The 20,639-nt window shown below is 45.3% G+C and overlaps 1 protein-coding gene and 1 long non-coding RNA gene across 3 annotated transcripts; one reads left to right on the forward strand and one right to left on the reverse strand.

The window, feature by feature from the left end:
- Positions 1-829: 829 nt before the first annotated feature.
- LOC114593080 (uncharacterized) lies at positions 830-5,828 on the reverse strand. 2 transcript variants are annotated; one of them, XR_003705586.2, is made up of 3 exons: positions 5,711-5,828; positions 4,849-5,045; positions 830-1,874 (listed from the first exon to the last, which is right to left on the reverse strand). It is a non-coding gene; the product is annotated as an uncharacterized LOC114593080 (long non-coding RNA). The 2 variants fall into 2 exon arrangements; XR_003705587.2 differs by having other exon boundaries at positions 5,614-5,740.
- LOC114593079 (homeobox protein Hox-A1-like) lies at positions 5,223-13,961 on the forward strand. Its single transcript, XM_028721607.2, has 2 exons — positions 5,223-5,992; positions 13,109-13,961. The coding sequence occupies exons 1-2, from the start codon at positions 5,383-5,385 to the stop codon at positions 13,459-13,461; spliced, it is 963 nt and encodes a 320-aa protein (XP_028577440.2). The 5' UTR covers positions 5,223-5,382; the 3' UTR covers positions 13,462-13,961.
- Positions 13,962-20,639: the final 6,678 nt, after the last annotated feature.

A 20,639-nucleotide genomic window follows, 5' to 3' on the forward strand; every position in this document is an offset into this window, starting at 1 on the left:
TTCCGCAGGGCCTGTAAGACAGAGTTGTTCCACCTGGCCTTTGGCTTAGAATCAGTTTGATTCCCTCCCCCTCTTTCTTTTTCCTTTCTCCTCCTGTGAAGAGGCTGCATCCTAATGTTTTAATGTTGTATTTTAATCTTGTTTTTTAAATTGTATTTTAATCAACTTGTTTTTTAAATTGTATTTTAATCAACTTGTTTTTATTATTGGTTAGCCGCCCTGAGCCCAGTCTTGGCTGGGGAGGGCGGGGTATAAATAAAATTTATTATTATTATTATTATTATTATTATTATTATTATTATTATTATCAGTTGGGGAACCCCCAAAGGGAAGAAGGCTCAGAGCCAAGGAATTGGTGGTGGGATGATGATAAGTGGTCAGATGGAGAAGAGGGAGCAGACTGGGTGGAAGAGGCGTCGGAAGCAGAAAAGGCAACAGGGTTTCGTGAGCAGGGAGAGTCTATGGCAGAGAGCAGTCCAGGCCTGGCCTCCTGATCTGTTTGCTTCTTTGAATAAAAAGTTAACTTCACTGATGCCGTGTGAGTTATTACTGAGCTGTTTGAGGCACCCACCCCTGACATGTATAGTGAAAATCCACACAGAAGTAGAACAGAATGAGATTGTGTGTGGTTCAGACAGGGTGGGAGGCTCCTTAGGAGATATATATATATATATATATATATATATATATATATATATATATATATATATATATAAATAAAAACAGCTGGTACTCTGCTAAGAATATATGTAAAATGTGGTTCCCCATCATGTACCATTCCCCTCCCTCCGTTCCATGCCTGGCAAATAATAAGTCACATTCCAGTCTGTAAGGGACATATTTTTATTTATATATATTTTTAGCCTGCAACCCTATTCCCACTTACCTGGAGAAAGGCCACTGATTTCTACAGCAAGGATAAGGAACCCTTTTCAGCTATGGGCCACATACCTAGCGGCCATATTCCAGTGGTGGGTGGAGCCAGAAGCAAAAGTGGGTGGAGCAAAATTTTACCTTTGTGCAGTAGACTAGTTTCTACATATACTCACATACCCCCCCCCCCCAACCAAACAAGCAAGAGACATCATCAGAATTCAAGGACACATTCTAGCCAGGCAAAAACACTTGGGGTATGTGGCAATGTCAAAGGTGTATGTCCGGCCTGGAGGAAGAGGGTATAGTTTGGGGAGAGGTCCAAAAACCATAGAATCATAGAACTGTAGCATTGGAAGGGACCCTGAGGACCATCTATTCCAACCCCTTGCAATGCAGGAATATGCAGCTGCCCCATATGGGGACTGAACTGCAACCTTAGCATTAGGAGCACCAACTAAGCTATCCATGCCAGGTGCAAAGACTGCAATGTATCTCACCTTTCAAGGTATAACCCTCACAAGGCAGGTTACAGCAATATATAAACAGAAAAGACTGAACAGTATAAACATTGCAAGCAAATCAGTGAAGCAACGAGCAAAACTCTTTTTAAAAAAAACAACCCTTCATTTGCATCAGTAGAGGGGGGAAATATTCATGGCGAAGCATGATAAGCTCTGGGTCTAAGAATAGAGCTCTGTCATATTGCCTCCTGTCTTTAGGCAGAAGAATGATGCCACAAGTTGCTTTCTGTGGCTTTAGCCCAATGGCATAATCCAGCGGCTGCATGTGTGCGAGAGCGCAGGTGTGTTGGCAAAAGACAGGCCCATCATCTCTGATTGTATTTGCAGAAGGCAAAAGACCGAAGCACATGTTGACTTATTTTTGTTGTTGATATATTTGCCACCAGGTCTCTCTCTCTCTCTTTCTGACATCTATGGCAGGCAATCCAGGTCCCATCTGCATTCAGGTTTCAGCTGACAGGCAACGAGGAAGAAATGCTGCCGAATGAATTAGAGAGGCAGAATTCTGTAAGTATTAATCAAGTTCTCCTCCCTCCCTCCCTCCTCACCACCCCACCCCATAATACACAGTTTAGCTCTGCAAGAAATAAACAGATGGGAAACAGGATACCTCACCAACCCACCTGAGGGGGAGGCAGAATTGAAACCTAATGGATTCCAACAGCAGAAGATTCCCCCTCTCAAATAAAATCAATGCTAGGATGTGGGGTTTCAGGATTTGATTAGACTTCCTAGTTATAAGGAAACATCTAAAAGTGAGAGCAGACTTTAAGAGCTTGGTATGAACTCCTCAAATCTTATTCAAGGACATCAGAAAGGTCCATGTAGAACCAGAGATAAAACTTTTCTAGGATTAAGATATCAAATGTTTACCAATCTGCTCATTCCCAGTGACTCCAATTTTACAGGCAGAGACATGAAGGCTGAGGTGCAACTCAATGGCAGAGAAGTGATTAGAGTCCACATTTCATAAGCTAAATCTGCCACTAGTTGATACCTGAACATTTTCTACAAATAAGATGAAGACTATGCTGTATAATAACAATTGGGAAGCTCACACTGGATTCTGAAGCAGGAAAGAGCTCTGGAGTGGAGGCAGACCAATCCATGGAGGTTGGTCCACAGAGAAAGCTCGTTCAGCAAATGGACTTTTCATGTGAAATAGCCACTGTGGAAGCACAGAGCACATGTGTTTACATCACATGGTTTCTCATCACAACTGTGTGTGTGATCAACTTCCATGGAACCTCCTAGGTAAATTAGTGGTAAATCCTGTCTTTGATGGCACATTTGCGGGTCATCAATTTAAGGTACAGTTAAGGAGCAACTAAAAGGGACGCAGATGGCACTGTGGGTTAAACCACAGAGCCTAAGACTTGCTGATCAGAAGGTCAGTGGTTCGAATCCCCACGACGGGATGAGCTCCCATTGCTCAGTCCCTGCTGCTGCCAACCTAGCAGTTTGAAAGCGCGTCAAAGTGCAAGTAGATAAATACCTCCGGCGGGAAGGTAAATAGCGTTTCCGTGCGCTGCTCTGGTTCGCCAGAAGTGGCTTAGTCATGCTGGCCACATGACCCGGAAGCTGTATGCCAGCTCCCTCGGCCAGTAAAGCGAGATGAGCGCCGCAACCCCAGTCGGCCATGACTGGACCTAATGGTCAGGGGTCCCTTTACCTTTACCTAAGGAGCAACTAGCATCCTCATGTGAACTAGCCCACAGAAGCAATTTCCAGGGCTTTCCACATGGTGCTCAAATCTTTACAAAGTCAGGATGCATCTTCACAAGCACACTTGGATGACTGCAACTAACCATGACAGAGATTCTGCATCACTTTCAACAAAAATCCCTTTTCACTGGATGACGTTCATGTAAGAAACAGTGATGTACATGAATGTGCACTGTGAAACATTCATTTTTCTTCTTCAGTGGATGGAGGTTTCTTTAATGAATGGTGGAGCTTTATAGCAGGCTCTGAGATGGGGAAGTTAAACATTTATGTATTCCTGACACTCAAGTGTATTTCTGTGTATAAGAATTCCTTTGAATTGTGAAGTTCTCTGTGGCAAAACTGAACTCTAGCTCACATGTACAGCACTAGATTACTTACTTGATGTACTTGTAGCTGAATATGTGAACTGCCTCCCTTAAACAGCACTGTATTTTAGGGGATATAAAACCTCTGTGCTGTTCCATCTGTGACGGCTTTTAAAGTTTTCACATATGTAGGGTGTCACTTGATATTGCAGTCATCACATGATCAAAGGTGCCACACGCACTCACCACCACATAAGTTTCTCCAGACCTTCCAGCAATTCTCCTCCCCCCGCTTCTCCCATAATCGTGCCAATAAAGAAAAGCTGTACATGAGTTGGTTTTAAGCAAGCGTGCTATCTGTTCATTTAATATTAACAAATTGAAATGAATTATTTTAATGCCAATTAACTTGTAACTGTCCCTTATTAATAGTGATTTAGATGAATACTTCTTGGAAGTAAGAATGGTAGGCTCTAGGAAACGTGTCTAGAATACAGAACACATGGACAGCCAGTTTTTATTTTTAAGTGATGATGAGATGTTATTACTGTTTTATGTCAGATCTATATGGGTCTGCAGCTCAAAGATTCCTATCTAACCAATAACATTATTACATTCAAAATATTGGGGGTGGGCCCTACCTGCTATTGCCCCCATCATTCATCAGATGAATTTAACTGTACATTAGAAGCAGGCATTTAAATATACTTCTACGGTTCCCTATCCTCTGTTGCATTTTCTACGCTCCATGGATTCCCTCTCAAAATACAGACAATCGCTTTAATTTCAATTAGAAATATCCCACCCAATCAACTTACAGGAGAATCTGCCAATGCAGAACCAAAACAACAACAGCAACACACACACACACCCTTCCAAGAGACAGGTTGCACTGCGAATGTGTGCCTGGGGAAGGGTTTTTATTTTATTTTACTTTTTTGTAACCTTCATTTGCAATTCTAATAGATCCGGGTGAGTGTCCCCCCCCCCTTTTTTTAAATAGCTACTCTATCTAACCAATAAGCTTTATTTGCAGAAAAAGTCGTGACCGTGTTTCGCAGTGTCTCCGTCTCCCTCTTCCCCACCCCACTTTTGAGAGATGTCACAAAGTTTGCGGTCTTCTCGCTTACTTCAGCTCCTCCTCGCACCCTACCCGCCCCCCCGCGCGCCGCCACCACGCGCGCATATGCAGGCACAGCTATCCAACCCTGCGCATCTATTTTCATTGCAAAAAGTAATTGCAAACTTCATCAGCTAAATTAAGATGAAACGGTGTATTATGGCTGGGTACTTAATGGCACCGAGATTCACTTTCGGAAGGAGGGAGAGAGTGTGGGGATTTAGAGAGGGGAGGGAGATGCTCCTTTAGGAGACATCCCGCTCTGAAGATGCAACAGACGGAATAAAAATGGACTCACCTTTAGCTTCCCGGTAGATATTCCAGCAGGATGGGGATGGGGAGGAGATATGAGTGCGTCCATTCCTCGTAGCCCAGAGAGAGATCAGTTGCAGAAGCGCCACCACTCCTCTCTCTCTCTCTCTCTCTCTCTCTCTCTCTCTCTCTCTCTCTCTCTCTCTCTCTCTCATCCCTCTTGTGTGTTTGCCCAGAGAGAGACTGAAAGTTACAAATTGCTGCCATTAGCTCATCAAACAGTGCCTCCCCCCCACCCCTTAGTGAACCTTGGCCATTGGCCAAGCGCCCGTCACGTGGCTCTCAATGTATCGAATTTCAGCTGGCTTTCTTGTCTCAGCCAACATTCTCTGCGCCCCCCCCCCCCCACATCACGCAAATCTCTGCGCGCAGGGCTTCTAGCCCCCCACCCCCGCCTCCTTGGGAAGTGCGCGGTGAGGGTAGGGAAATGTCCAATTTGACATGGTGAAAGCAGGTCCAAAGGTGGGGGGGGGGGGACGCCGAGCTGGGCGAAAGGGGCAGGGAAGCCCATTAAGGCAGGATGACGGATCGCCCCTTCCTAGAGCTGGTGTGTGGGGCAGGGGGCAGTGGCCACTTCACGGGGACACTCTCTGGAAGGCAGCGACAGCCGGAGAGGCAGCGCTGCTGCTGCTGCTCTGGGGACAGAGGCGAGGAGATGGGGCGGGATCTCCCAGGGGGACCTTCTCCTCCCCACTCCCCAGCCAGCCAGCCCCATCACTCCTCTCGCATGCCTCGCCCACCCCACGATTACCTCTGGGCTGGGCCCAGCCCGCCCGCCGTAGGTAGATCCGGAGTGACTTCTCCCCCTTCCAGCTGCAATCCGAACTCCCTCGGTGCCCCCTACCCACCTAGCTATGGGGACAGAGACTTCCCCGCCCCTTCTTCTTCTTTTTCCTCCTCTTCCTCGGTGTACCCAGCTTGTTTCCCAGAAGGGCATCCCTTCGGGGCTCGGCTGATGGACCCCCAGTACTCAGGTAGCCAAGAGGACATCCTCTTGGCTCAGCCCGTCAGCTCCAGAGACTCTTGGAGAGCCCAAGGGGAGGGGAGGGGTCCGCCTCGGGAGGTTGGCGGAGAGATGGAAACTTTTGAATGGATGAAAGTTCAGAGGAATCCGCCCCGAAGAAGAACAGGTGAGTTGTTGGCGAGCAGGCCCCGCTCGGATCTAATTGGATGAGTAGCTGGCGCGCGCGCAACATCACCGGATACTCCAGGTACCTCAAATTGGTAATAGAAAGTCATCTATCACGCGCGGAGATGTCTGTATCCATTGGGCGTCTGATTTCTAAGCAGCTCACGTTTGGCGATTGTAATAACTTATTCTCACGGCTAATGCGAAGGCGATTTAGCATTCTCGGAGCATAAGGATTTGAGGCAGAGCCAGAGAGAGAGAGAGAGAGAGAGAGAGAGAGCAATCCTTAAATAAAAAATAAACAGCGTTTTGTTCTGATTTTTGTTGTATGTTCGTTTTGGCTTTAAACGGGGGTCTTAGGTCTCTCTTTGAAAGGATAACGCGAGGGGTAATTTTCCTTCAAGTTACCCACTCAGAGAGAATTCTTAACTATATAATGTTCAGAATGGGTGCCCTCAAGCAAGCATTTGGTTAGGAATCGACTGGCGATCATGAAAACGCTGGCAATTTATTGTTTCAAAATAATATTTGTATTTCGGGGTTTTTTTTAATGCCCAGTTTTTGTTCTGAATGTGATAGATAGATGTAAAATAAAAATAAAAAATACATCCACCAAAGTACAGGCGGAAACTTTGTAACGACCTTTCAAAAGTGCTTTTGCCATTATATCGGATTAAAATCCGATAGCAGCAAACCTTACAGACTGAAGTATCGGCAGCGCAGCATGGATACTAACGGGTTTCGACTGCAGCTGAAGTTAAACTTCCTGGTAAACTCTCCCCCCCCCGCCCCGCAAAGGAGTTACTCCCAAATAAATATGTTTAAGATATCGAATTGTTAAATGTAGCATAATTTTGACCCTCCTTCCGACACACGAAATCGTGGGAGAAGGAACCATTCAGATATTACCAGAAAGGATCAATTTCTTTCTCCCAGTCCTCCCCCCCCCCCCCAACTTGGTCCATTTCAATCTGTCAGCGCTACACCATCCACGCCTGGCGAACTTTAACCACCCCAACACATTTAAAAATAGGTGAAATTGTCTTTTGACGAGGAGATGCGAGTTCTAGATTCTTTTGACACGGCCGTTGCCAGCAGATCTTAACACGCACGTGACCTCTTGATGCATGTGTGAATTTTGTGTATAGTGCTCGTTTGTTGCCAAATAGCAGGCTAGTCCTCATGGATTTGGGGGGCGTGGGGAGAAATTTCTGAAAGTCTGCTGAACTTCCAAACAACAGGTTGGGATCCGAAGCAAAATCTTTCACGGTCTATGTTGGATCCGCGCGCCCCTTTCTTTCTGTGGGATCACCAGGGCCTGAAAGTTTCTAAAGTCAAGCAAAGTTACAACGTGCTGGATAGAGATTTCTTTATTTAATATAGCTGTTGTTCCCAACGGGATTCTGGAGAGCTGAGCGTTCTTGTTGCTGTTTTGTGACTGGGGCTTGTTTGTTTGTTCCTCGACCAGTTTGTCCTTTCTGCGGTTATTTTGTCTTTGGGGTGGGTGGGTAATAGAATTTATACACACTCTCAGACATTCCCTCTGGGTGAGAGAAGACAAGAGAAATATGTCCCCAAGATGAAACAGAACCACGGCAGCCGTCTCGTCCTTTCGGAGGAGGTAGACTCGGGAGTAGGGTTCTTCCAGCCCCAAACCGGGATCGGTTGTTAAGCCCTTGAACGGGAAAAGGCTGCAAGATTAAGGAATCATTAACCAAACTGGACAATGTACTACATCCCCCACCCATCAATGAGGGCGCCCGCCCGCATTCCGACCTGGGAGGCCAAACTTCCTCCAACTCCAAAGCGGAGAGCAATTGGATACTTTGATAGGCGCGCGTCTTGGTCATCTCCCTTTCGCCGTAAACGGCGCGCGTAAAGGGAGCCCCTGAAGCCAGATATCGGAGAGAAACGGGCTACAGATTTCAGTGCCCCCGCATCCAGAAAGATTTTGGTGTGCGAACTTCTTAATGATGCATATAATCTGTGTACACACACACACACACACACACACACACACACACAGAGAGAGAGAGAGAGAGAGAGAGAGAGAGAGAGAGAGAGAGAGAGAATGGAACCATTTTCTTTCCCGAACTACTATACTTTCTTTCGTTTCGCCTTGTGAAATTTATTCTGGAGGATTCCTTGTGCTCCTGAATATAATTCGATCCGAAAAGATCCAACTCTTCGTCTCCTTTTTCTCCTCCCGTGGGGCAATAAGATTAAGTTGCTTCGCGACTGGCGGTGGGGTTTACTTGCTTGTTTTATAGGGTGTTTTTTTAATGTCTAAATTAGGAATTTTTTAAAACTGTTTCCAAAACCATTACGAGAACATACAGACAAAAAACGTCATTTTATATAGCTGTTTGGGGGGGGGGGTAAGGCTAAACAAAGAAGAAGAAGAAGAGAAAGAATACAAAGTAATTCATTGGAAGACATCTGATTTGTGTCGAAATTTTCTAAAGCTGGTTTACACTGTGAAGTCCGAAGTTCCTCCAAGTTTTAGGGAAAGCGGGGGAGGTCGGCACGATCCTTCGCCTTTCCAGATCTGTCAGCCTTCGAGATGCGTTCTCTATTCGGGGCTTCCTATATCACTGATAGTAGAGAGATCTCGGCGGGGGAAAATATTGTCTTCTTCTGTGGCTCTTGGGGTGGGTGGGTAGGAGGAGAATCTGTTTCCAAGCAGAGGAGGACTTCTCGACTTTCAAGGAGCTGGTGGTCCCCCGTGTCTGTATAATACGCTTATCATTATATATACATACACACACATATATGCATGCACACCAACAAAGGCACACCTTTTGTTTGTTGTTGCCTTTAACAATATGAACACTTTCCCCATTGTTTATCACGGAAACGGGGGAAGATAAACAAAGACAATAGAAAAGTGTGGAGGGCATATAATTTTTAATATAGGCTGAGACCTGATCCAAAAAAACTGGCATATCTTTATGGTGCCAGCGTGTTTATTTGTGTTTAATATGACTCTTAAAAAGGGATGCATTCGTTTGTTTCCAAGCTTGGGAAAGTAAGTTACGCTAAGGAGATTCTTTTCTTCTTGTTATTTTTCTGGAGGTGGAAAACACAAATATTAAAAATGGCAGGTTTTTTTTGGGTTTTTTAAGCTTATGTTTTGCAAGGATAGGAAAGCCTGCCTTTGGCTGGCACGGAGGTTTGAGAAATGTCTGCGTTGGAAGTGGGGGGAATTAAATAGAGGCGCTCGAGATACCAACATATTTGGAAGAAGTCGAATTCGTGTTCCGTCTCTGCGATTTAGAAAGCTGCATAAGACAGAATGGGGCGGGGCGGAGCCAGGGAAAAAGACGTTTCGTTTCATTTCAAAGCGAAGGCCATTTTCTTCTAAAAATAATCCAGATCTTTCAACATTGCCCTCTGCTCTGGCCCGCCACATCTATCAAAACTCTGTCCCCTTTCAAGCGAGTTCGTCCTTTCAAACCTTGGCTAACGGTTGTGTTGGCTCCTTCGGCCCAAGGCAGCTGAAGTTTAGCTCACATCCATTCCACACCTCCGAACACAAGAGGAAAAGACAAGGTTGCTTTTGTTTTGTTTTGGGTTTGTTTTTTTAAAGAAAAACCAAAACAGTCCACCAAGCTGAAGAGAGTTTCCTAAGCTTTAGAACCGGGATGAGTTATGGTTATGGCACTGAGGGAGTTAATAGCTCCTGTTAGGGCAGCGATCCTGGTGTGTAGGAAGCAAGACAGGTAGCAAACACCGTTCAACTCTTGGGGTGTGTGGAATGCCCACACACCATCCTGCCCAATTCCTTCACTCAAGATCACCCTTCCAAACCTTCCAGATAATATGGACTCAAAATCCCACTAAACTCAGCTGCCACCGCCAGTGGTCAGAGGTGATGGGAAGGGTAGTTTGGCAACATCTTGGGGGCACCAAGTTGGGGAAGGCAGCCTTGGAGCAGTCCTCCTCCTCTTCCTTCATTACATTTCTATAGCACCCTTCATTTGAGGATCACAGGGTGGTTTACAGTATAAAAGCACAAAAATGCACAACGTAACAACAAATAAAACAATGCCCCCAACACACAGTTTAGAAGGCCATAGGTTGATTAGCCAAAGGCCGTGGAGAAGAGGAATATTTTTGCCTGGTGCCTTAAAATGTATGTACGTAATGAAGGTGTCAGGCGAGCCACCCTGGGGAGAGCATTCCCCAGATAAGGCCATTCTTGTGTTGCCACCCTCAAGAGCTTTTGAAGAGGCACATGAAGAAGGGCTCAGGGTCCAGGTCAATTAAGGGTAGGGTCCAGGTCAATTAAGATGGGGAGAGCCAACCCTGGAGTTATTGAAGTGTTATGGTATAGAGGTATCCATGTGTTCTAACACAAGATGGTTTTATTTATTTGTTTATTAAAGATATATACCTGCCTCCCATCCAGAAAGATCCTGTTGTGTTCCTCTTTTCTTGCCACCGTTCATTGGTTGCTTCTCTTTAGAGTGCATCATTTTGGCATCTTCACTCGAGGATAGTCCACTAGAGCTCAGTCTACTCTCATCCAGCCCCCATCTCCCTTCCTGCTTGCCTTCTTACTTATCTCCCTCCTCCTGGCCTTGCAGAATTCAGCAGGAGGACAACTCTAGAATTAGTTGAGTTGTCATTGGCTACCTGTCATTGGCTCGGGTTACACCATAGCTGTCAACGGTTCCCTTTTTTAAAGGGAAATTCCCTTATTCTGAATAGGATTCCTTGCAAGAAAAGGGAAAAGTTGACAGCTATGGGTCCCACTACTGTTGGGCTCCCCACCTTCCATCCCACCAGTCCCAACAGGGACCAGTCAGCACTGGGTATCCTTTGCCCTAACTGCCTCTCTCTCCTCACAGCATTTAATTATTTGAGACACTCTCCAGGAAGTAAGAGACACAGGAAAAAACTGAGCCAGTGTCAACAGGAAGAATGAGAGTGACTTGATGATGAAAGAAGAATGACTGGGGAAACTTTGGTCTTTCATATGCTCTTGGTCTCCAGCTCCCATCTGCTCCAGCCAGCATGGCTGATGGCTAGCAGGGGTGCCAACTTGAATAAAATATTGTGGGGGGCCCAGGTAAGCCCTGCCCCGCATAATCACATGACGCAGTGCACACCCCCCCATTTGAATGGGAATGTCCATCAACTTTGAGGGAGCCTGGCTCCCTCGAATATTTCATTGTGGGGGCCGGAGCCTCCATGGCCCCTAGGATTTGGCTCCTATGATGGCCAGGGATGATGGGAGTTGGAGTCTAGCAACCTCCAGAGGACCACAGCTTCCCCACCCCGGTAGAAAATTCCACACACTACATTTTTCTAAGGTGTCTTAAGGGCATCCTGAAATGTGCAAAGTAATATATATGTAAATATGCCACCAATACATGTTGGCAAATGCCTCAGTGAATTCACTGGATGCACTCAGCTGTAGCCTCCAGGTGTGAATGCACAGTGGAAAACTTGGGTGTGCTGCTGTGGTTGTTGTGTAAAATGGGACACAGAAAGAGGAGAGAGCAGTATCAGAATTGGCAGGGATGGGGAATGGGGCTTGAATATCCAAGCCGGCATCCCTTCTTATCCCAGATTTCTAACCTTCTCCGAAGACTTGCGTATACAAGAAGCCTAGACAACACTTGATTTCTAATTTCCTGAACAGATTCTAGTCATTTCCCTGAAATGTGTGGTGTTTGTGGTGATGCGACATTTCAATCTGTGCTGCTTGATCTGCAGTGGCTCATTCGCTCATGCAAATTGTTGCTAGATGCATGAAGTGATGGGCATGTGTAGAACGGACTCCAACCAAAGCTTTAGGCCAGGGGAAAAGGCACAGCTGCTTGACCCAGTCCTGAATGAGCAGGCACCAGCATTGGCTGTGGAAGCCTGTGCTATGGATTGCCTGTTGGGAGAGGAGGGTAGGTATGAACCAAACCACATAGCCTGTCTTGGAGGGAAAATGACTGAGCCCAGTTTGCATAATGGGTTTTCCTGATTAGCTTTGGAGATGCACCAGGAACTTGTGCGAGAGAGTATTGCTTCCGCCACCCCACCCTGCTACTCCTTTGAACACCTCCAGTTCTGACCTCAAGGCACAGCCAGTCCAGGCCTGCCCATACAGCAAGTTGCCCCAACAGCCATTGAAAATGTTGCAAGCTTTCTGCACTGCAGATTCTTCAGGTGTTCAGGGCAAAAGCTATTTAAAAACCGGATCTTATCATGCATCCAGACTGATTAGTATCTGGTCAAACTGGCTCTTAAATTTTTTTAATGCCATTTAATTTAGACATATAATTAAGTTACCTTTATCTGTTTTTTTAAAGAAGTTCTCTTGATCTTCTCTATTCTTAATTATGATGGTTCTACGAACACTTGTGTGTTTATGTTTTTAATGATGCTGGCTTTATGTATACAGTGGTGCCCCGCAAGACGAAATTAATTCGTTCCGCAATTTTTGTCGTCTAGCGAATTTTTCGTCTTGCGAAGCACGAAATCCCATAGGAATGCATTGAAAATCAATTAATGCGTTCCTATGGTCAAAAAAAGTCCAAACAAAGCCAAATTTGGTACAACAACAGTTTATTAACTGCTCTTTAAAGTCACACATACTGTAAAGAGCAGTTGAAAAATTGAAGGGAAAATAAATTAACTTTATAAACAAAACATGTCTTTGTTTTTAGACAAAGAAAACAAAGTCGCGAGACGTTTTCGTCTTGCGAAGCAAGCCCATAGGGGAAATTCGTCTTGCGAGGCAAATCGAAAACGGAAAAACCTTTCGTCTAGCGAGTTTTTTGTCTTGCGAGGCATTCGTCTTGCGAGGTACCACTGTATTTGTCTTTCATTAGACTGTGGGTTTTAGCTGTGTTTTCTTTCCAGTTTTATGTGTATGCCACATGGAGAGCTTTTTCATAAAGTGGTTTAGAAATATTCTAAATAAGGGGGGGGGGGGAATCAAGCCATAGTGGGGTTTTTTGGAGTAGAAAATGGACTGGGGCAAATAATAGCAGCAATAATAAACAAAATGATCATACGATTACAAACTATTGAAACTACGTGGTCTACTCTGAGTAAAACTTAGTTGAATACCACTCACAAACACTGAGTGATGCTTCCTTCTTTTCATCCCTAGTGAAGTTACATGATACCACAGCAGACAGGACAACTCCCCACTCCTCTCCCAGAACCAACTTCACCACCAAGCAGCTGACAGAGCTGGAGAAGGAATTCCACTTCAACAAATACCTGAGCCGAGCCCGCCGGGTGGAAATTGCCTCGGCCTTATTTCTCAATGAATCCCAAGTGAAAATCTGGTTCCAGAACCGCAGGATGAAGCAGAAGAAGAGAGAGAGAGAAGGCCTACTGTGGGGAACTGCCACTGGCCACAGTGGGCGGGGCTCTGCCTCTTCCGACAAATCAGATCTTGCCTCTCCAGCATCCTCCCCGAGCAGAAGCAATGAGGACACCATCACTCCACCTCTTTGACTGGGAAAGGAAAGAAAGAGGCATTCGCTGAGCCTCTTGGCATTGTTGTGTAAGTCCCAAAGTCCCCTTCAAGGGATGTAAGGGATCTTTGCAGAGAAGGATAGGGAAGGACATCAGTGTTCCCCTGTGACCACAAATATGACAAACAGCACATTGGGCTGTCAGGTGAAATTCAGTAGGGATGTGTGCGTATCAGTCTATTTTTTACTGGACCAGCCTGGTGAAAATCCAAAATAATTTATATACTCTGATGTTCAGATGAACGGAAGGGTTCTTTTGCAGCAAGTTGTGCCCACATGCAGTTACACAAGAAGCCCAGGAAATGCATTAACAAGGCATTTTCAGGCAAAGAAGTTCTGGGCATACAGAATCACACACTTCCATCTTTTTTAATATATATATCACATTCTCCTCTCAGGTCATTACCCTCCACATTCCTGTTACCTAGCAGCGCAACCCTACTAATCAGAATAAGTGGGTACCATCTGAGTTTGATGGGACTTAATGCCAGGTCAGGGGACACAGGTGGCGCTGTGGGTTAAAGCCTCAGCACCTAGGACTTGCCGATCGAAAGGTCGGCGGTTCGAATCCCTGCGGCGGGGTGCGCTCCTGTCGTTCGGTCCCAGCGCCTGCCAACCTAACAGTTCGAAAGCACCCCCAGGTGCAAGTAGATAAATAGGGACCGCTTACTAGCGGGAAGGTAAACGGTGTTCCGTGTGCTGCGCTGGCTTGCCAGAGCAGCGATGTCACGCTGGCCACGTGACCCAGAAGTGTCTGTGGACAGCACTGGCTCCCGGCCTATAGAGTGAGATGAGCGCACAACCCTAGAGTCTGGCAAGACTGGCCCGTACGGGCAGGGGTACCTTTACCTTTACCTTAATGCCAGGTCACTTATATGGGACTTACATCTGAGCAGATAGGCATAGGGTTGCACTAGCACACAGAATGGTCTTTTAAGGGAGTGGATTCTTCATTCCCAGCTCTGATTTAGGTACCTAGACGTCCAGTGTCGTCTTGTATCTTCTGTACAGTTTAGTTTCATATCTAATAGTCTATGTAGTTTGATGATACCTCTTATCAAATTTCTGCTGCTTGTTGAACTCTAAATGGAGGGTAGAATACTCTTCCTTGGAGGCAACTGGAGGCTTGGGCTCCATTAATCTGTTTCCATTAATGTTTAGTAGCATATTTATTGATAAATATTCTAGCAGCACACCATGGAATGCTTAGGATATCTCTTCATAGGAACTTCTCCAGTCAGGGGTGTCAACTTGAATAAGATATTCTAGCAGGAGGCATGTAAGCCCCACCCCACATAATGGATTGCCAGGTGTGGTGCATGCACACCATTTGAATGGCAATGCCCGCCAACTTGGGGGGCGGGCCCCTCAAATATTTTATTGCCCCCCCAAAGGGACCTTGGTCCCTAGGAGTTGGCTCCTGTGTCTCCATCAAGAGGATGACACAGGTGTTGACCCTGTTAGCCTTATCGTGTGCATTTTCACTGAGACAAAGCTTAAGGGACCAATTGGTGGAGTTTTAGAACAGGGTCCAAAAGTCACTTCATGGGACTGGCTCAGAAGCAAAACACTTTGGGGGGACTTTTCTTGTTGTGATATTGGCTTACTGAAGGTAACTCAGATAGACCCATCCCCAATACCTCTCTAACCCACCAATATGCCCCCCAGTCCTTTAAGTTTTTTACCTATGCCCTCCCCACATTTGTGAATCACCAAGATAGACCTACCTCTAAGCACAAGTGTATTCAATAGATAAACGACAAAGTCCCTTGCATGTGGTTCCTTTCACAAGGCAGTGTCAGCTGGATGACATCAAAGCTCTGTTTGCCCATACCAGGGCAAGAATTTCTCCCAATTTGGAGTATAAAACAACTTCCTCATTAAACAGAGAGGAAGAGAAACATTCACAGACTCTTTGCAAAATATGACAGTGATGGTAATTGTGCTATAAATAGCGCTGGCAGAACAAGGAGCAGTCATTGCCTTAGGAATGAGGAGTGTGTAGCGGCAAAGATTTTGAAAAGATAGTTTTGCAAGTGAGCTCTGGCTTAATTTGCCTTAATATGGAATATCATTCAGGCTGCAATCCCAGCATGGCATGTATGAGTGGAAATGAGTTTCATGCAAAGGTCTTGCACTGCCAGGATCTTCCTCACAGTACGCAACCCTTGGCTGAGAGGACATCTGTCCTCCTTCACTATCAAGCAGCCAGCAAATTTGCAGAGGCACAGGATAAGATTGTGTTGCTTTTGAAGTCCACTTTTTTTAATTCTTTGTTTCAGCCATGGTTAACAGTTTCCAACACCATAACAATGATCAAATAACAGATATCACAACTCTCACAAACATGCTCTCAGAGGCCATTCCTGTACTGGGGAATAATGGCCATTTCATTAGCTGAAAGTAAGGATTGGATTCAGAAGAAGGGAGTCAACTGGGAAGGAAAAGGGATGGGTATATTCTGATCAGCGCACCCAATCCATGCTGCTCTTCAGAGCAATCGTCTTCAATATTTTCCAAATCTGGGACCCAGCTTTAACCCAAACATGCACTTGGGGATCTATTTCTTATGGCTTTTTTGCCACATATTTCTATGTTGGCACTGCTGCTCTTGCAACTCAGCTTAGATCGGTCCACATGCCACATTAGTGGGTGTGGACCCACCAGTTGACCAATGCTCTAGAGTAAGGGTAGCCTGTGTGGACTATAACTCCCCTCCGCCCTGGTCATTGGCCATGCTTGCTGATGCTGATGAGAGCTTTCCTATGCTCAGAACAAAATTTGGGCCTTATCCCTACAATCTCAGAGCAGAAAAACACAGGTTGTCCACTGAGAAGGGCGGGGTGTGTGTGGAGCTCTGCATTTTCATAAGTTTATAGAAGTTAATAAAGCGATTACAAAATATCTACCTCTAAATTTGCCTGGACTATCAGAAGGATGACACGGGTTTATTATGTATTTATTATTTGTGTGCACTGTTGGCGCTGGCGTTTGATTCATGCAAGCAAATAAAGTGAAGGGGAGATACCAGATGGAGAAATTAAAATCTTGCTTGGATCAGTACTCTGCGTGCTTGGCTTATTACACTTTTTCTCCACATTTCCTCTGAGGAGTTCAGAGCTGCTTATGAACAGTTCCTAGGTGGGTTTTACAGGGTATGTAAGACAGTTGCCTTAGCAGGAGAACTGCATCATGCGACTTCAGACCATTAAAATTCAGACGGGAACGAAGGCTGTGCACATACTAGCACATGCTATATATTTGAAGCACATTTGAAGCACCATCTTTCTCTCAAAGAATTATGGGCACCAGGGCCGGCCCACCCATGAGGCGGGCTGAGGCAACTGCTTTGGATGGCGGAACCCCAAAAGGTGGAACCCCGGAGGGAAAATCCAGAAATATGGCAACCCATATCGGAAGTCTAGTTTCTGGCAAATTTCGGCTCAACTGCAAGTTTCACTTTTTGAAATATGGCAACCCTAGCCGCCACACACCTAGGCAAGAGTGGCTTTAGCAGTGGGGCAAGGCCTTCCCATTTTGCCTCAGGTGGCGATACAGGACAGACCACCCCTGCCTGACACTGTAGTTTATCCCTCACAGAGTTACAATGCTCAACAACCCTTATCAAACTACAGCGACCAGAATTCTTTGAGGGTAGGGAGACATGTGCTTTAAAAGTGTGCGCGCAGCTGAGAAGATAAATATTGGATGTTGATATTGTTTGGTAGGCCAACTGTGCTAGGAGGAATATGATCATGGAAACTGTAATCCATAAAACATTCACTCATTAAAAACTCCCTTGATGTCAACGAAAGTATTCAAGAGAAAGTGGTTTGTGAGCTGCAGCCTTTATAAGTGTTGTTGTTCTGCTGATATCCGTGAACGAGGCAGCAATAGTTTTTTGGGGGGAAAGCATCTATCTATCTATTTCATACTCTCAAAAAACAAGTCATCATTTGAGGAAAGATTGACAGAGCTGTTCAAATTTTACTGGTCTTGTCAGCAATAGAAAACAAACAAGGAACCAAGGGAAACAAACAGAACTCCAACCCATGCCTGAATCTGAAATGAATATTGCAGATGAAATCATGTTGCTGAATGTTTGTTTACCTTGTTCCAGGGTTCAGACTTTCAGAGAATTCGGATCTGGGGAGTGGAGACCACTGGGTATTAGGGATCAAGGAAAAAAATCACTTCTGTTCACATTTTACTTAGAAACCATCCAAGTTGCATTTCTCAAAACAATGAGTAAATCGAAACACAGCTATTCCTGGTACGTCTCTGAATTTCACAATGCAGTTCTCCAACCATTGTGTACAAAAATGTGCATGTTAGGGAAAACTTTGCCTCAAAATGCATAGAAAATAGAACATAAAATGCAGCATATTAGGGAAAATTAGCTATATTAAGCAAAATTTCATCTAAAAATGTGTGTGTCAGAAGAAAAATGCACTAAAATGTCAAACAATTCTTGTGAGGACCTTCTTTAAAAAGAAAATGACAGGCTGAAAATGTGAAGAACTGGCGTTAGGACTGAAAAAAATGAGAAACTAGGAAGAATCAAAACTGGCAGTTTCACCCATTGCTATTGGCTAAGATCCCCAAGTGATTTAGAACACTGCATCACCAGGGCTCTAAAGTACAGGAGAAATCTCTATCAGTAGAGGAGAGCACACACAGGTTCAGAAGATGCCCAACTCAGCAAGGAAAGGTGATGTTCCAGAAGGAGACTGGTTTGTCAGCATGTTCTCACCCTTCCTTGTTCACCTGAGCAAACACCTGAAGAGGGCTCCTGTTGTTCTTGCACAGAGGATCATTGGAGACATCAGTTGATGGTGGCGGTGATGAGGGTGATATTCCATTTCATGTAGCCCTGAAGCCTCTACCCTTGCTTCATATTCCTCAACAATCCTAACAACCTGTATGACAGGTCAGTGTTATTTCCTTTACATTACACATGGAGGGGACAGGGATGAAGCTGAGAGGAGAGTAGCTTGGCTAAGACCACCTTGCGAGTTCCTAACTTAGCTGGCAGCATCTGAGCCATGGTGCCACATCAACTTTCACCTAAGGTTGTTGCGATGGTGCATACCCTCTAACATTTCTCCGATGAAAATAGGAATGTCCTATTCAACAACAACAACAACAACTTTATTATTTATACCCCGCCCATCTGACTGGGTTGCCCCAGCTACTCTGGGGGGCTTACAACATATATAAAAACATAATAAAACATGAAACATAAAAAACCTTCCCTATACTGGGCTGCCTTCAGATGTCTTCTAAAGGTGGTATAGTTAGTTATCTCCTTGGCTTGCGGGGGGGCGTGTCACATAACTCTATACCAGGCATAGGCAAACTCAGCCCTCCAGATGTTTTGGGACTACAATTCCCATCATCCCTGACCACTGGTCCTGTTAGCTAGGGATCATGGGAGCTGTAGTCCAAAAACATCTGGAGGGCCGAGTTTGCCTGTGGCCGCTCTATACCCTCCAACATTTCTCCAATGGAAGTGGGGACATCCTAAAGAAAAGCGGGACACTCTGGGATCAAATCAGAAACTGGGACGGCTTCTGTAAATCGGGGACTGTCCCTGGAAAATAGGGACACTTGGAAGGTCTGATGGTACATGCTTGCATATGCATGTGTTGTTGTTGTAGTTGTTGTTTAGTCATTTAGTCGTGTCCGACTCTTCATGACCCCATGGACCAGAGCACGCCAGGCACTCCTGTCTTCCACTGCCTCCCGCAGTTTGGTCAAACTGATGCTGGTAGCTTCGAGAACAACCATCTCGTCCTCTGTCGTCCCCTTCTCCTTGTGCCCTCCATCTTTCCCAACATCAGGGTCTTTTCCAGGGAGTCTTCTCTTCTCATGAGGTAGCCAAAGTAGTGGAGTCTCAGCTTCAGGATCTGTCCTTCCAGTGAGCACTCAGGGCTGATTTCTTTCAGAATGGAGAGGTTTGATCTTCTTGCAGTCCATGGGACTCTCAAGAGTCTCCTCCAGCACCAGAATTCAAAAGCATCAATTATTTGGCGATCAGCCTTCTTTATGGTCCAGCTCTCACTTCCACACATCACTACTGGGAAAACCATAGCTTTAACTATACGGACCTTTGTTGGCAAGGTGATGTCTCTGCTTTTTAAGATGCTGGCTAGCTTTGTCATTGCTTTCCTCCCAAGAAGCAGGCGTCTTTTAATTTCGTGACTGCTGTCACAATCTGCAGAGATCATGGAGCACAAGAAAGTAAAATCTCTCACTGCCTCCATTTCTTCCCCTTCTATTTGCCAGGAGGTGATGGGACCAGTGGCCGTGATCTTTGTTTTTTTTTGATGTTGAGCTTCAGACCATATTTTGCGCTCTCCTCTTTCACCCTCATGAAAAGGTTCTTTAATTCCTCCTCACTTTCTGCCATCAAGGTTGTGTCATCTGCATATCTGAGATTGTTGATATTTCTTCCGGCATATGCCTGTGCACACACACAAACCACAAGTACTCACATAGCTTAGAACAAGAGCTTTAAAGAAAAACAATAGCGCCATGACCAAGCTGTTTCTTTTGCAGTTCAAGATGAACCTTAGCAAGTGGACAGAGGGCTAGTGCAACCTGGAATGAGCAGTAAAAGACTACGGCGTGTTGTGACGTTTTTTGTTTTTTAAAAAAGTCACAGCACCCACTTTCAGTGGAAGATTTCCCCGCTTCCTGATATCATTTAGACAGGCCTTCTTACAAAATCACAACTGCCTTACAGAAAATCCATACAGGCCCACTCTTCCTTTCACCTCTGACCTTTTGACCTCCGTCTTGCCTCAGGGCAGCGCTGACCCGGTCACTGCCTAACCCTGAGTCAATAAGTCTACCTTCATTAGCATAAAACATGAATCTAGTGGCAGTTTGACAAATTATAACTTCAAGCTAAAGATCTGCCAACTGGCTAACTCCTGTAACGACTATTTATCATTGGAAATGGTAAATCATAGGAATTCAGATGACTTAATTATTCAGATAAAAAAAGAGAGAGAGAGAGAGCAAACGCAAGAAAGAGAAAGGGAGGGTGGGAGAATCCCTCCGCTTCTGCCGGATATCTAAGGATGAAAGCCCCTCGAGGGGGAGAAACCAGCCTCCTCTGTCCCCTCGGATCTCATTCCCTGCTCCTTTGTC

The sequence above is a fragment of the Podarcis muralis genome, chromosome 2 (genome assembly GCF_964188315.1).
Source record: "Podarcis muralis chromosome 2, rPodMur119.hap1.1, whole genome shotgun sequence".
In the NCBI taxonomy this organism is placed as follows: domain Eukaryota; kingdom Metazoa; phylum Chordata; class Lepidosauria; order Squamata; family Lacertidae; genus Podarcis; species Podarcis muralis.

Bases quoted from the DNA above. Each gene is read 5' to 3' on its own strand.
- LOC114593079 (XM_028721607.2), top strand. From the start codon at position 5,383: ATGACGGATCGCCCCTTCCTAGAGCTGGTGTGTGGGGCAGGGGGCAGT. The intron at 5,993-13,108 runs GTGAGTTGTTGG...TTTCATCCCTAG, and splicing joins TCCGCCCCGAAGAAGAACAG to TGAAGTTACATGATACCACA.